This window comes from Populus euphratica, unplaced genomic scaffold (assembly GCF_000495115.2).
Source record: "Populus euphratica unplaced genomic scaffold, PopEup_1.0 scaffold39.1, whole genome shotgun sequence".
Lineage (NCBI taxonomy): Eukaryota > Viridiplantae > Streptophyta > Magnoliopsida > Malpighiales > Salicaceae > Populus > Populus euphratica.
Window position 1 is genome coordinate 209,359 of NW_011499897.1, and position 15,183 is coordinate 224,541.

At 30.9% G+C, this 15,183-nt stretch overlaps 1 protein-coding gene across 1 annotated transcript; it reads left to right on the top strand.

Annotated features, from left to right (window-relative positions):
• The first annotated feature begins 1,539 nt into the window (after window positions 1-1,539).
• On the top strand, window positions 1,540-3,260 carry LOC105132171 (ethylene-responsive transcription factor ERF026-like). Its single transcript, XM_011035502.1, has one exon. It carries the CDS (start codon window positions 2,390-2,392, stop codon window positions 2,918-2,920), a length of 531 nt encoding a protein of 176 aa, XP_011033804.1. The 5' UTR covers window positions 1,540-2,389; the 3' UTR covers window positions 2,921-3,260.
• The last annotated feature ends 11,923 nt before the right edge of the window (window positions 3,261-15,183 follow it).

The window sequence follows — 15,183 nt, forward strand, 5'->3', positions numbered from 1 at the left end:
TTCTAAAGCTTAATTAATGAACATCTGAAAGAATAACATGCAAACGTTGCACGATTAATTAAAAATTAACGTGCGCATATCTCAACATTTTAATAAATGATATGGTTGCATAAATTAATGAAACACTTGTGCTAATTTTGTGAATCAATTATATTTCAATTAAAGGGTATTCTTCTATTTCAACCTGAGAGTTACGAACAGAAAATTAAGGGCAAATGTCTAATTGATTTAGTGTGTCATTGGATAATTAAGTAATGCATTTGTTATTAGATAAATGATATGTGCTACGCCGCCGAGGTTAATTTTTTATAACACAACAAGAAAAAGGCTTTTACAATAACAATTCAAGCAAATTCAAGTTAATTTTATTAAGATATAATTGAAGATGTGAAATCAAAATCACTCGTAGAAAAAAAAAACAAATTACAAAATTTAAAATCTAATAATTAAATATTAAAAGTTAGAAAAATAAAAATATAACATTGAAGAAAAAAATTTAAATTAATATGGATTCCTTGACTAACTCACGCTCACAGTATGAAATTAGGATAAAAATAAAGAAGGACTTAGTAAAAATATACATAAGTTCAATAAAAGAAAATTATAAAAAAATTGAATTAATTCGGATTAACTTTACTTACTCATCATCGGGATAACCTAATAAAAAAACAGTTAAAAATAACAAAAGTTAAGGGCTATAATTTAATATCAAATGATATAATTAAAAAAAATCAATATCATAAAAAAAAATTAATTTGATTAACTTATCTCCTATGATATAAGATCGGGATAAAAAAATTTAACTTTCAAAAAAAGAGTCTAACAAACAAAACTAAATTCAAATAAAAATATTAAAAAAAACTCGGACTAATTTGACTTCCGCAATCAATAATTATTTTTATTATTATTTGGTTTAATAAAAAATAATTTTATAAAACAAATACAACAAGCAAAAATAAATTTAATATTTTAATCTATATTTTTTTAATTTTTTCAATTTTCAATTTTAATTATCATTATCACTTTTTAACTTATTACTTACGCAAATGATTATGGAAATTTTTCAATTTATATTTAATTTTTTATATAAAAAAATATATCAAAAAAGCCCTTTCTAGGAACGAAAGTCAAGTGGCTAGTAATAAAAAAAGAAGAAAAGAAGGTGCAGTTCAATAAACAGTCCAGTCCATGTTAACCAACCATAAAAGAATATATTCTTTTAACGTTATTGTATAATAAAAACATGAAAGCTTTTGAGCTAGAAGAAAAACAATCAAAACGGGGGCCCAAAGGAAGCAGGTAAGATACAGAGGACATTAATTGTTTAATATGACTTGACAAAACGCGATCAGTGGCATTAAACTCAATAAAAAGTAAAGTAATCGAGGGCCTGTAAGGACTTTCTCAGACAAAACAAAGGAAAGAGAAGAGAAGAGAGGAAGAGGGGATCGGAGGAGGTTCGTGGATCCAACATCCTGAATTGACTTTAACTGGCGATTGAGGGTTTAATTGTGAGAGTACAGTGCCGTAAGGTTCGAAATATAGATTTTCTTGCTGAGATTCAAGTACCATGAGATGGATGATCGTGATAACCCAACCAGATCACCAACTAAAATGTGCTTGTCACTTTCACGCAGCTTTTTACACAGCTTAAATTACTATTAAGCTTCCACAAAAACAATTGATTGGTATAAAGAATCGGTTTTGGTCGTCACCCATATTATAGACATCCCTCTGGCAACCATGCTCCACTTAGCTCCTAGTCCTCTGAATCATAAAACCAGAAGAGAAGATATTAAGAGAAAACGCTGATGGCTTTGGCACTACTATGAGAGTAGAGCAAATACCAGCTAATAGCTAGCTAGGCGCCCCCAATGCGCGTGCGCTCATTTAGCAGATGAGCTTGCTAGCTACTCGCCTCAGCTCAACTATCACTTTCCGCTTTAAACTTTCTAAGACAAAAACCCTAGCTGTAGCAACTACCTGCATTACACGCTGGAGTCCCACGACTTTGAGCCCACCCCCCACGAAATCCCCACGCATTAACCTTTACAACACAAATCTACACAAAATCTCACATGTATAAATTCTTTCCTCCTTGCATGTACCTACCAACCCTCAACCTCTAAATCATCTCCTTGCGGTCCTTGTCCTTCACACACACACACACACACACATATATTGATTTACATATGGCTGAGCCCAGCACATCCACCAATGTGCCCCAAATAAACCAAACTCAGTGACTTGCAGCACTACATTTTGACCCTCATTCACCTATAGTAGTGAACTCACTTGACCCTATATTGTCACATTCTATCCCTACAAACACAAGTGAAAATCCATCTCCAGAATATCATCCTCCTCAACAATATTGTAAGCCACCAGCATGGCCACAACTTCATCTAGCTCCAAAAGGCACCCATTGTATCGTGGAATCCGGAGCCGCAGTGGCAAATGGGTGTCCGAAATCCGGGAGCCACGAAAAACTACTCGTATTTGGCTTGGTACATTCCCAAAGCCGGAGATGGCAGCAGCCGCCTATGATGTGGCTGTCCTAGCCCTAAAAGGTACTGATGCAGTTCTTAACTTCCCGAATTCTGTTGGGACTTATCCTGTTCCTGCATCAACATCACCCACTGATATTCGTAATGCAGCTAATGCTGCTGCTGCATTAAAAAAGGCTGAAATGAGCTACAATGAAGCATTAGATGAACAACGTAGGAATGACTGTGCCGTTGGTACCTTTTTGGAATCGGGTGGAGAAGAATTTGTTGATGAGGAGGCACTGTTTGATATGCCAAATTTGCTGGTGGACATGGCAGGAGGAATGCTGCTTTCGCCACCAAGAATAACCTCATCGCCATCTGATGACTCACAGGGAACTTCTGATGGAGAAAGTCTGTGGAGCTATTCTTAACATTAATTCTCCTTACTACAAATCTTTACAACCTCATCAATGGATTAATTAACAACATAAAGAAAGAAACAAGAGGGGTGTGGCAGTCATTACTGTGACTTTTTTTGGGTACTATTCTGCCTGTCCTGAAGTATAAGCCAAGCAATAAAAATGGAGGAGGTTAGGATGTGAAACGAAAACAGGATAAAAGATTCATCAAACAGTGCCAGTGATCACATACGTTGTGTGTTTTTGAATTTTGAGATAGAGAATAGTGAGTTAGAGTTGCATTTCTTTTCATGTGAACACCTCGTTGTATAATAGTTTATCTAGCTTGTAAATATTTTTTGGCTTTGCTTTTTAATATTCTCATGTGTTCACTAATTTTCCTGTCCCTTCTTTTTCATTAATTTCATTTTCCTGCCTTTCCTTTCCTTTTCTTTCTATTATCATCTGTTTCTGCTATATATATATATATATTCTCCATTGAGATGAAACAGCTACATTTAGAAATTAGCAATTTGTCAATAATGATAAAATTAATCAAAGCATCTTCCTCTCAAACTAAGCAAAGCTAAAATTGAAAATGGCTCTTCTTTAATCATGCATGTCACGCGACAATGCACAAATCCATCCTTTATTAATTACTGTTTATAGATTGCAAGTCAAGACTATGTGGGGGACCCTTAGCTCAAGAGAGTGTCCATTTCTATGTGATGAAAGATTGAAAGAAAGCAAAAGGAGGGTGGACAATTGCATTTTCGTGTCATGATGAGAGAAAAAAGATGGTCTTTGATTGGACGGTTACAATTATCATGTTACCATGTCTCTCGTTTTCTACATGATTCCTCTGTTTACCGTCAACAGTACTAACCTTGACCTGATTTTCGTATTGCTTCATGATTAAGCTGCAACAATTAGAAGAAAACGAAATGAAGCAGAGATCCTTCGGTAGTAATCTCCAGCTTCTTTCCAAAAATATATTTACGTGGATAGAAGCCTTTAGACTTTTTTCTTTTTCTTTTTGATACTGCTATTGGATGGTTTTAATTAATATTTATAATGGAAATATTCTCAGGTACTATATATCGATCACGCACACTTAAATAAATAACTCTTCGGTGATCATTTTCTTTACCATCTTGCCAAATTGTTAGAGATTCAAATCTAAACACCCCTTAAGACAGAAACTAGTCTTCGATTCTTTTCCTGTAAGGAATTTATATTTTTGTGATTTCTGCTTCCTGTAGCCTAGCTTTACTAGTTAGAAAAATCTTACAAGTTTTCATTTTCTTCTAGAAATTAATTACTTCTAGTATCCTATATCTTGATATAGAAGATTGAACATGTTTATTAAGTTTTTAAAAATTACAATTTATACTCTAGATTAATAAAAAAATTTCAAGTCTAACGATATATTATATTGAGAAATCAACAAGATAATACATATGATCTTTTCTATTCAATTCAAGTGATGATTGCTCTTTCTTTTCGTACTATTTCTTTTTTCTAAACACAAATCAAACACGGTGCTGTTCTTCACACGTCTCTTTTAAAATTTATGGGCAGTGGCTATTTCTCTCCTTTTCTTCTAGCAATCTAGGGTTTCAAAATACTCGAATCAAATTTGAACTCAAATTAGTTAAATTGATGCAATCCAAAGAATCCAATCAATTAAATTGATGTCTAGGACAAGAACTGCTGGTTGTTGATTGCTGACTTTAACTCTGGCGTGTGGTGTTGTCGCTGTGGCCTGTGGTGTTGCTCAATTTTTTCTAACAATATATAGCATAATGGCCTCAAAACTTGAGTCATTTCTTCTCTTTTTCTCTACCGGTGGTAGCATAAATACTCATAAACCACCAACTCGTTTTTTTTTGTTTTTCCCTACTTTTCATCTCTACAAACTTCTCCACACGTATCCTCAAGTCCTTAATCATATCATCAAAAGCAAGCAGATCTCGCCTGCTGACTTTCCTCTTTTAGAGACGATCCAGATCAGTGATTGCTTTGGTGGGAGTACCTTCAGAGAGATAGGGTCCAACTTGCCCTGACCCGAAGCACCTAATGTCAACCCTTCACGATAACCCATATTCGCCATCATCTTGGAAGCTATGCCCCGTGTATGATTTTCTCAAATCGCAAATATGGCAGTTGCTGTTTGGATACGCATCCAGATTCCGGTGATGAAAAGAGCACGAGATTGTGGTTCGGTTTTTCTTCTAATTTGATGTAAAGTTATACTGTTTAATATGAAAATATTTTTGTTATTAAATAAAATATAATGAAAATTTTGTAAATGATGAGATATTTCTTATTGAAATTCTTTTAACAGAATATTAGGTAATATATCTTTTTAATGAAAGAACTAGAAACGACACAATAAAAGTTAGATACAAACCTGTACAACTCTAACGCGTATTGGCGGGGAAAGCTTTGAGCACCTCTAGCTAGCGGCCTCTTTCATGAGGGCCTACAAGACTTTTTCAGCTCTTTAAGGAGACAAGCATCTCGTCATATCCAGGGGACCCTGAGACATATGTGTGCACCATACTCACAGTTCTATTCCTGGGAACAGTTTTGAACAATTTAGAGCGCGCTAGCCTCTTTTGTGCAATTATCTTCTTCTGACGAAATTTTCACCATATATGAGAATATTGTACATTTTTTAAAACATAAGCTGTGCACCTGTAAATCGTAGTCTTCATCTCTCTGACCATTTTTTCAGTATAAAGTTGCTGCAGCCTGCAGGGATGAGAGTTACGAAAGATGGAAGTAAACTAGAAAAATTGCGCCAAAAAAAAAACATCCAGAAGAAAGTATGTTTAAAGGCACTTTTCCTCCCTGAACAATTGTTATTTTGGCCCTTAAATTTCAATTTTTTTATTTTATTAAAAAATTATTATATATATATATATATTCAGATACTTTTATGTTAATATTAAAAATAATTTTAAAAAATAAAAATATATATAATTTTATGTATTTCTAAACAAAAAATATTTTGAATCATAACCACTATTATAATTTTAAATTCTAATTAGTGGTTTTAGAGAATACAATTAGGTACTTATACCGTCATATATACTTGTGACAATTATATTTTTAAGGTGTAAAAATCACATTTGTCAATAGACTAAATATGCCATTAAATCGAAGAAAGTATACATGTGTGCTTCACAGTGTGAGGAACATAAATACTCGTATGTTTAATATATTAAATGGAGTGGTCTTTTTTTCTACATTTTGGGAGATTTTTCGTATATATGAGCGGTTTTCAAGGTAAGTAACAAATATTATTTGATTAAAAAATCAGATTGTTTATATAAATATTATTTTTAAACATGAATTTCTATAAATTAAATTTGAATATATACAAAATCTTCTCTATCGAGTAGATTAATTATACTAATTATAATTGATGAGGTACCATAAGAAAAATTCTTCTTCAAGACAAACCACCATTTAATTAGTTTTTTTTGGTCAAGTCAAAGTATTTCCAAAGAACAGAGATTATCCTTACATGAAATATCTAGTATATAATGAAAACCCTAATTAGTTCTGTTTTCAGCGTATAAAATATTTCAGCGATCCCCTTCTTTTACAGAAATTTAAAAGAGAGATCAATAGAGTGGTTGTAAGTCGGCCATGAAATCCAAGAGGGTCCCTTCGAACCTAATTTTTGTGGGGATAAATAAATATCTGACACCAAAAAAAATTGAAGGAGCCGAAATTCCCACTAATCTTTGAATGAGCAGAAATGAGGTTTGACTATGGGAAAGACAAGACATGGCCGACAATGCATCCCCTGCTGTCTTCTCTTCACTTTCACGACCTGGTTGGTGATGCGTCTCTCTCTTTATCTCTCTGTCTCTCGCGCATACATATTTGACTGTACGCGTGGAAGCTTACACGTACACGTACGTAAATGGACTCCCCTCACAAAACCTTGATCGTAGGATTGCTATTCTTGCCATGTATGGAATTGAAATCTATTTTTCTTTTTTTGGGTAGAAAGTCAGAGATATATTTGATACGCTCTAGCCGAGGGTAGAAAATCAGAGATATATTTGATACGCTCTAGCCGACTAGATGCAATAAAACATATCAAAAACTTACAAAACGTTTTTTTAAACTTAGATGTGGACATGGGCACAATAGTTATCCTTTGGATGACCTACTTAGAATCCGATTAGCAAAAGTATACTATTAAAAATATACCAAATGCTAGCTATCTACAGTGTTCTTTCAGCACAGGGAGTCCTTGCTTAAATTAAGTTCCTGAAGTAAAGTAGTGGTGTCTGAAGAGCCTGAAGGAATTACTTTTACGCCAAATTATTTTTATACTGCAAATTTCCAATAGGGAATGCCTGGTAAATATCTGATTAGGGAAAATCATAGACATTCCATTTTGGGTAAAGTGGAACATAGCTAACCAGCTAGCAAGACAATAAACAAGTGCTTAACATTATTTATTAGCAATTAGTAGTTACAATTAACTTAGGTGGTGCGGTTCTCAAAACATCTGTGAAGAAGAGGGGACAAGCATCCTCAGTGGTTAACGCAACATTGAACATCTTTTTTAAGTCTTGTTTTTTAATAAAGAGGAAAGCTTCTAATTGCTATTTGCCCTTTGCTCTCACTCTCACTCTCTCCGACTCCTCCCGCAAAACAATAGGGTTTCTTGAACTCAGAGTCAGTGGTCCACCACAGATGTTGTCTCCCATTGTTACTAATCATTATGTTCTTTGGGTTTCTTAGTTATGATGATTGTTCCTTTTTAATCTTTGTCTTCTTTCTTACACTTGTTAGATATCCATGATGATGGATTTGAGTTATTTTTTGAACTTCGTAATGGCAGTCCTGGACCCCAGGTCTAGAATGAAGATGTGACTTGAATTTCTGGGTTTTTTATTTTACATTGTTGCAAATTCTCTGTGCTGATCAATATATTCATTCATGCAAGTACGTGTATGGTATGCATAGATCAATTTAATCGCTAGCTTATATTTTAATTAAAGATGTTTTCCAGTGTTCCTCGATTAAACTCTACTGCTCTACTTATAGTCTTGTAGAGAACTTGATCAGAAGGGATAATAGGATATAACTAGCCAATTTATACGCGCTTCAGAAGTTAACTCCAGCAATAAAATAAAAGAATATGATTATTTTTATTTTTTTTACCATGGAAAATTATAATTGCGAATTCAATAAAGAAACATGGTCTCCACTCTCCAGTAGCATGGAGCAATTAATTTTTTAATTACATATCAATATATTTCTAGGAAAAAAATTAATCAAAATTTAACTTAAATAAAATAATTTGTTAATTAACCTGACTTATCCTCCAATATAAATACTTACATGATTTAAATTTTAAATTAAATCATATCAAGATTTGCTTGATATGATTTATTTAACTTGATTTAAATATTATAATTAATCTATCAAAACTTAATTTGACTAAAAAAATTTAAATCAACACTAGTTAATCAAAGTTAACTCTTCAACCCCACCACACAAACTATAAATATAGTTACATTTAATAATATTATTATTTGAAAAAAATATTTTATTTAACTATATAATGATAATCAAAATATACATTGAAAGCGATTAAATTTAATTTAATAAAAAACTTTAAGAACACCATGACGTGTTGCACAAAAAGATCAGTGGTTCCTAATTTTAGGAAAAGAAAGTGCTCGTCTCATTCAAGAACCAAGAAAAAAATCAAATGATATTTTAATTAAAATGAAGACCATCCGGGCCTAGCATCCACGTATTTAATTAATCTATTTAAATAATTTAAATTGAAGTTAAAAAAAAATAAAAGATCAAAAAGCGGTCATGCAAATAGATGGGTGGCCACCAAGCCTAGCACTTAGAAAACTAATTTTTAAATTTTGATCATTAGCAAGGTAGTCTATTTGTTTTTAAATCTAAAAACATTTTAATAAATTAATTTATCATTCTAAAAATTTTAAAATTAATTAACAAATACAAAATTAAATAAAAATAATTTATTCCTTGACCTTGATCTATTTTTTTCATCAAGATAAAAAGAAAAAAACCCTCCATGAAACTTCTCTAGTTAGATCATATTTATTGATACCAAAAACAAATTTTTTTATTGCTAGAATGTTGACAACTAACTAACTTCTCTCTCATCTCTTGTTTTTCATGATTTTTTCCCTTTTTTTCTCAAACCGGTGAACTTAAACATGAATAAATATAAAGTTTTGTACTAAAATAAAAGAAATTCAAATTATAGGGTCGTAAAAGAAATTCAACATAAAATATGGTGGCTAAATAAAACTTTTCTATGTGAATTTGAGATAGCTCAAGTGTTTTATATCTTGACTCTTTAGTCTTTTAATTGTATCTTAATGGTTTAAATTAAAACCATATTTTATTAAATTGACCTATAATCAAACTAAAAAATCTTATAAAAACATTAATATCTGAAGAAAATGCAAAGAATAGATACCATAAACTGAAAACACATTAAAAAAGAAAACACAATGGGATGAAATTGAAACAAAAAAATTTGATGACCCAAAAAAAGTCATTGTTTCAACATACAGTAAACTGTAAGATGAACTACAAGACACGAGTGCATGGTAATTAACCACGCCTATTAAAGATTGCAAGCTTGTACTTATGACGCAGGAAAATAATCCACATCTATGCATCAAAGTATTGTACATTCATATAGTTAATTGTAAATGTAATATTTAGTTTTTCTTTTCGGATAATATTATAGTTGAATCATTGACTATTAATTATATTGCATCTATATAATACATATTGAATTAAAAAAAAATAACAATTCATAATTATGGATTCAACAATAAAATCAAAAAAATCAAAAAATAAAATAAATTAAAAAAAAAATATCAAAATCAAAATATTAGTAAATGAGGGACACCTCTAAGATTTTGAAAGTCCAACGTGAATTTCTAACGGAGGAGACAAGGGATGACAATTTTATTTGTTGTTGTTGAAAAAAGGTTGGCAATTTACGTCAATCTCCTAACGTAACAGATGAGGTGAGCTGGACACAACGCCCTGCCACGTCACATCAACGGAGAAGTTTCAGTGCTTAGTCATTAAAAAAAAAAACGTAATTAGTGTTTTGTGGTTTAACACAATCGTAGAACGAGATTAGGCCACGGGATAATGATCAACAAGAATCACGCGGTCGCAAATGAATCCGGGGACCATGTTTAAGTTCCAGCTCATGCTTTGTATTATTTATAGTGGGCTTTATATCTGGGTTTGGTGATGAGAGAAGTAAATTCCGAGCATGACAACGTTTGGGCTTGGACCTAAATGAACTGGGTCCACAGTTTCAAAGTTCTATGTTCTGTGTAAGCCATCTGATTTGTTGAAAAGTCATTTACTCTTTCCTCCCAGGACAATAATAGCTCATTGTGAATGTATTAATTGGAATATGAATGGCCTAAAATTTTTTTATATATAATAAAAATAAATACCCATGAGAATTCCAATAGCTAAAATGCGTGAGCAAAGATGATTTAAATTTATTATAACAAAACATATATTTTATTAGCAGTAGCCCCCTTATTATTTATTTTTTCCACATTTATGAAAAGATGTGTCTCTTTTATTAGACACATAGTTTTTAAAATAAAAGCTTACTATGATTTGTGAAGAAATTTTTAAATCAGTGAATAAAATAAAATTCAATTATTTTGATTTGACTATAGGAAAAATAAAAGATTGGTTAGTTAGAGGGAGAAAAACTAAAAATCAGAAATACAGAAATAAAAATTGATATTTTATTCTCAATTTAAATTTATGTGCAAATTTTTTTTAAAAAAACTATTCATATAGTTTCACAAATATTCATTAAAAAACTATAAATATTGTCACTGAAAGTTTTAATAGTGTTAGGAAAAGAATGGAAAAATTATATATATTTTTTAGTATCCTTGTTATTATTTACCTAAATAAAATTTTATTACAAAATATATATATATATATATATAAAAAAAAAAGCCGAAAACACAAGTTGAAAGGAAGACATAGGCACGCCTTACCCTTTTAAAAAGGCTAGATATATGGGCCTTTTGAAAGAAGCTTGGGCGAAGCTAGACTTAGCTAGTTAGGTCCAATTTACTTTTCTTAAAATAATGAGAAACTTAAATTATTTTTATTAAATTTTTTCTACTAAAACAAATTTGTTGACATAAATATTGAGGTTTTTTATCATTGAAATGTGGTCAACTTATAATTTTTTTCCTCCAGTTCCTTCTTACTGAGTTACATTGTCCTTTCTCAATCATCAAGCATTGAAATGTAAAATAAATTAAAAGTTTATTATTAAAATACAAAGTTTGAAAAAATAAGGGACTAAAGTGCGCCCTTCTACAACATCCGGATATCTGTTGTTTAGTAACCTACGCAAGGTACCAATTCACACACCAACCCAATCTCTTTTAAAGGGCCAAACTCCCTTCTCTTTTCTTCCCGCCTATTCCTTTTTTTTACATTACTAACGAGATTGTTGAAGGGTCATAAAAGGAGAATAGGGTAAAGTAGGTTTCTGCGCTTCCGCTTCTTTCTTTGTGGAAAATGCCGGGGAATTGAAAACGAAAGGTTATCGCCTTGTTCCGATTCCTAACCATTTAATACTTCGAACCCTCCAATAAGGTCAATTGTCTTAAAGGGTAATTGGGCCGGAAAAAACTTAGCACAACGGCTTGGGGGAAGAATGGGAAATTTCTCAACTTTTGGGGCACTTCTTTGATGAGCTAAGCGCTTTAGCCAGGGCATAAAACATTAAAAAAAATCTTTTTAAAGCATACCAGATTCAGCACAATCGCAAAAATAGAATATAACTCTTTATGACAATGACCATGTCCCCAGGAACCATCAAAATAAGAGCAAACAATATTCATACCTCACAGCTCCCTCAGAAACACACACACACACACACACCTGGCAACTCCCATACATCCCTCGACAATCAAATCTCACAGAAATCATAAAGTCAGGAACCACAGTAAAAAAAAAATAAACATGTATAGGGCTCCTGATTCGCCTCAACTCGAATAGTTGATCAGGTAGATTTCTTGATGTTATAGCTATATACTTTTATTTCTAATCTATTATATTAATATTATGATATATATAACAATTTTTTCATTCAAAGATTTTTTTTTTTGAAAAACTTATCTTTAATTTATATATAAATTATGTAGAAAACTCATGTCACATTGGACATTAAGATGAACTATGTGTAAAAAATAAAAAAAATAAACCATCGTCTAATTATATAATAGCTAGATATTTTAAATAATCTCAAGATTTTTTAGATAAATGATTGGTTATATGATAGAGAATATAGTAATTACTTTATAAATCTCACCCCACGACAAATTGCGTTGTTAAGGGTAAAAGAATTAAGACCTAAAGGAATGATTTGGGACCTAAACATGCTAGCAAGACTTAATCATCCCCTTTAAAACATGGACATTAAACAGGAAAGGGTGATAAAGAAATCTATTTAATATTATGTTGATTGAAATAAGTTAAATAATCTTCACAGCAATTCCATTTAAGAGTAGACCAAATTCACTTATATTATATTATAAAAGAAGAGAATCTTAAAAAAAAACACGAACACTTTAATAAATTCACATACATCCACAAGGACATAGAAAGTTTAAATTTTAATGAAAAATGAATATTTACAAATAAAACTTAACGTGAAGGTTTTTTTACAAACGTTTATATTTTGTAAATTTAAAACAATGTTTTCATCATGGGTTTTTAAATGAAAATAAAAGATCAGTCAGTATCTGGTAAGGTGGGGCCTAGGAAGTTAATGCCAAGATGATACATATGGTGCCAAGTTCCATGGCCATCGCATGCAGTGCAATGCCCCACGAGCAACTCAGTGCAGAAACAAAGCCCAGGGTGGTCCATCCTTGACACTGATTTAATTGAAGCATTTTAAATTGTATGTGCTTTCGGAGACTGTAGATGTATTATTTTTTTTAGTACAAAGTCACAGTCATCGATCAGAAGGAGAGAGTGGAGATGGCAGTTTGCACATGCATAAGAAATGTGATTGGTTTTGGAGGACTCATCTACGAAAATTGTTCAAGAAAAATGAATCGATGAGGACAGAAAGAGGCTGTCCTTGGATGTCTGATTTTGGCTGTCAAACTTATTTATAGTAATTAATATTTGTCTAACTCGAAGACCTGGAATCCTCGAAAACTAGTATAACACAGACAAACAATAATTTGTAGAAGTTTGTAGAAGGAAATAATGCACTTCCTATCATGGCCACAAACAAACAAGACTAAGAAGCAATATTTTGTATTGAATATGAAACTATATTTAGACAAGAAAATGGATAGTTTGGAGAAGTTATTAAATCAGCTCAAACACTTATCCTGTTGAGCTATTAAAATAATTGATTTAATCAATTATTTATTATCATGAAAAATGAATTTTTTTAAAAAAACATCAATACAATATTATATTGAATTAACTGAAGTTAATCTATATTATTTATCAAACTCCTAATCTTAGCTATGAACTCAACTAGATTTATTAAATTTTTTTTCAAAAAACAAATACTAACATGTATATATAAAGACCAATTTATAATTAAATACATATTAACAAGTAAAATTTAAAAAAATTCAATAAAAACTTAATATTAAAGACCAAAATTATAAAAAAAGAAAAATAAAAAAAATATATACAGGCTGGGCACGCATGTGGAAACAAAGTTAAATTAATCATTTACTAGATAATATGAAATGATATTTATTTATAATTTCTGAAAACTATTCAATAAGCCATTATGGTATAGAAATTAATCAAACAATTCATGACATTATTTATATATCTCTGGTTACTATTCTGGTTGCGCCTATATATTAGGTTGTATATTTAGTGGCGGCTATTTTTTTAAAGAAAAACCAAAAATGAAAGTTAGTTAGCAATTTAAATATCTAAAGAAATAAAAAAAATAAAAAATAAAAAATCCTTTTGAACTTCTCTATACTTATATATTCACATTTTCTCTTTCACATGTCTTTTTTCCCCATGAAGATGTCCCTTCAATCACCCAAAATTTTTTATTTTTTTTAAATAAAAAACCTTGAAAATCCTATAAAAAACTAAAATAAAAAAAAGATCAATGTATAAACACAACAAAAACATGTTATCTACTATGATAAATAAAGTGTCATTAATTGGATTACAATCCAGAATTCAGTAACCATAATGATAATCAGGAAAACAAGAAAAAGATTTTTTTGGTTTGAAAAAAATATTTTTAACCTATTTTAATCTAAAAACATCTCTAAAACATCATAAAAAGCCTCCTTAAACTATCTAAAGAAATTAAAACACCTTAAAAAACCAAAATCAACTAAAAAAATAAAATACAATTTCCTTTTTCAGGGGAAAAAAAATATTATTATTCATTTTTCAAAGTCATAGACTAAAAAATAAACAAAATAAATATATAAATAAAAATAAAAATTGTTAATAATTTGAAATTAGATATACATTTTCTCATTTTACATTCGAATCCTGCACTTTGTATGTTTACTATAATTCCAAACTTAATTTATCAAGTAATAAGGAGATTCAATGTTGATATAAATTTTGTAAAATTTCCCATGTCAGGCAATAAGCTAGAATATTAATGAGTTATAAATGCTAGTTTATTACAGAGGTGGAGCTAATAACTCTGGATTCTTCTCTACTCGAATTATAGGCTGGGGACATTCATGTGAGAAATTGCGCATTTCTTTTTCTAGTTTGAAGAATCAAATTACGCCCGCTGAATATTTACCTTCTAAGTGTGTTCGACATTAAGTTTTAAACTGTTTTTTTATTAATTTTTTTAATAATTTTTAATTATTTTGATGTAATGTTATTAAAAATAAATTTTAAAAAATAAAAAAATATTTTAATATATATATATATTTTAAAATACTTTAAAACATAACGTCTGACATATTTTCAAACAACCTGTCAATAAAATCAGAAGGCAATCTGGCACACAGGGCACGTAAATCGTGGTCAGGACCACACAATCATGCAAAGGTACTTCTGGCAAGGCCATGCCCTAGCCAGTAGCCAGAGCTAAGGAACTTTAAAATCTGTGGGAATGAATACTCATGTTGTCTCTGGCTTTTCCTTCGGACATTTAAATTGTCGTTTCCTCTTCGGTTTGCAAGTGGAAAGATCAAAATCCTGATCATATGAATCATCAGGCACGCGAG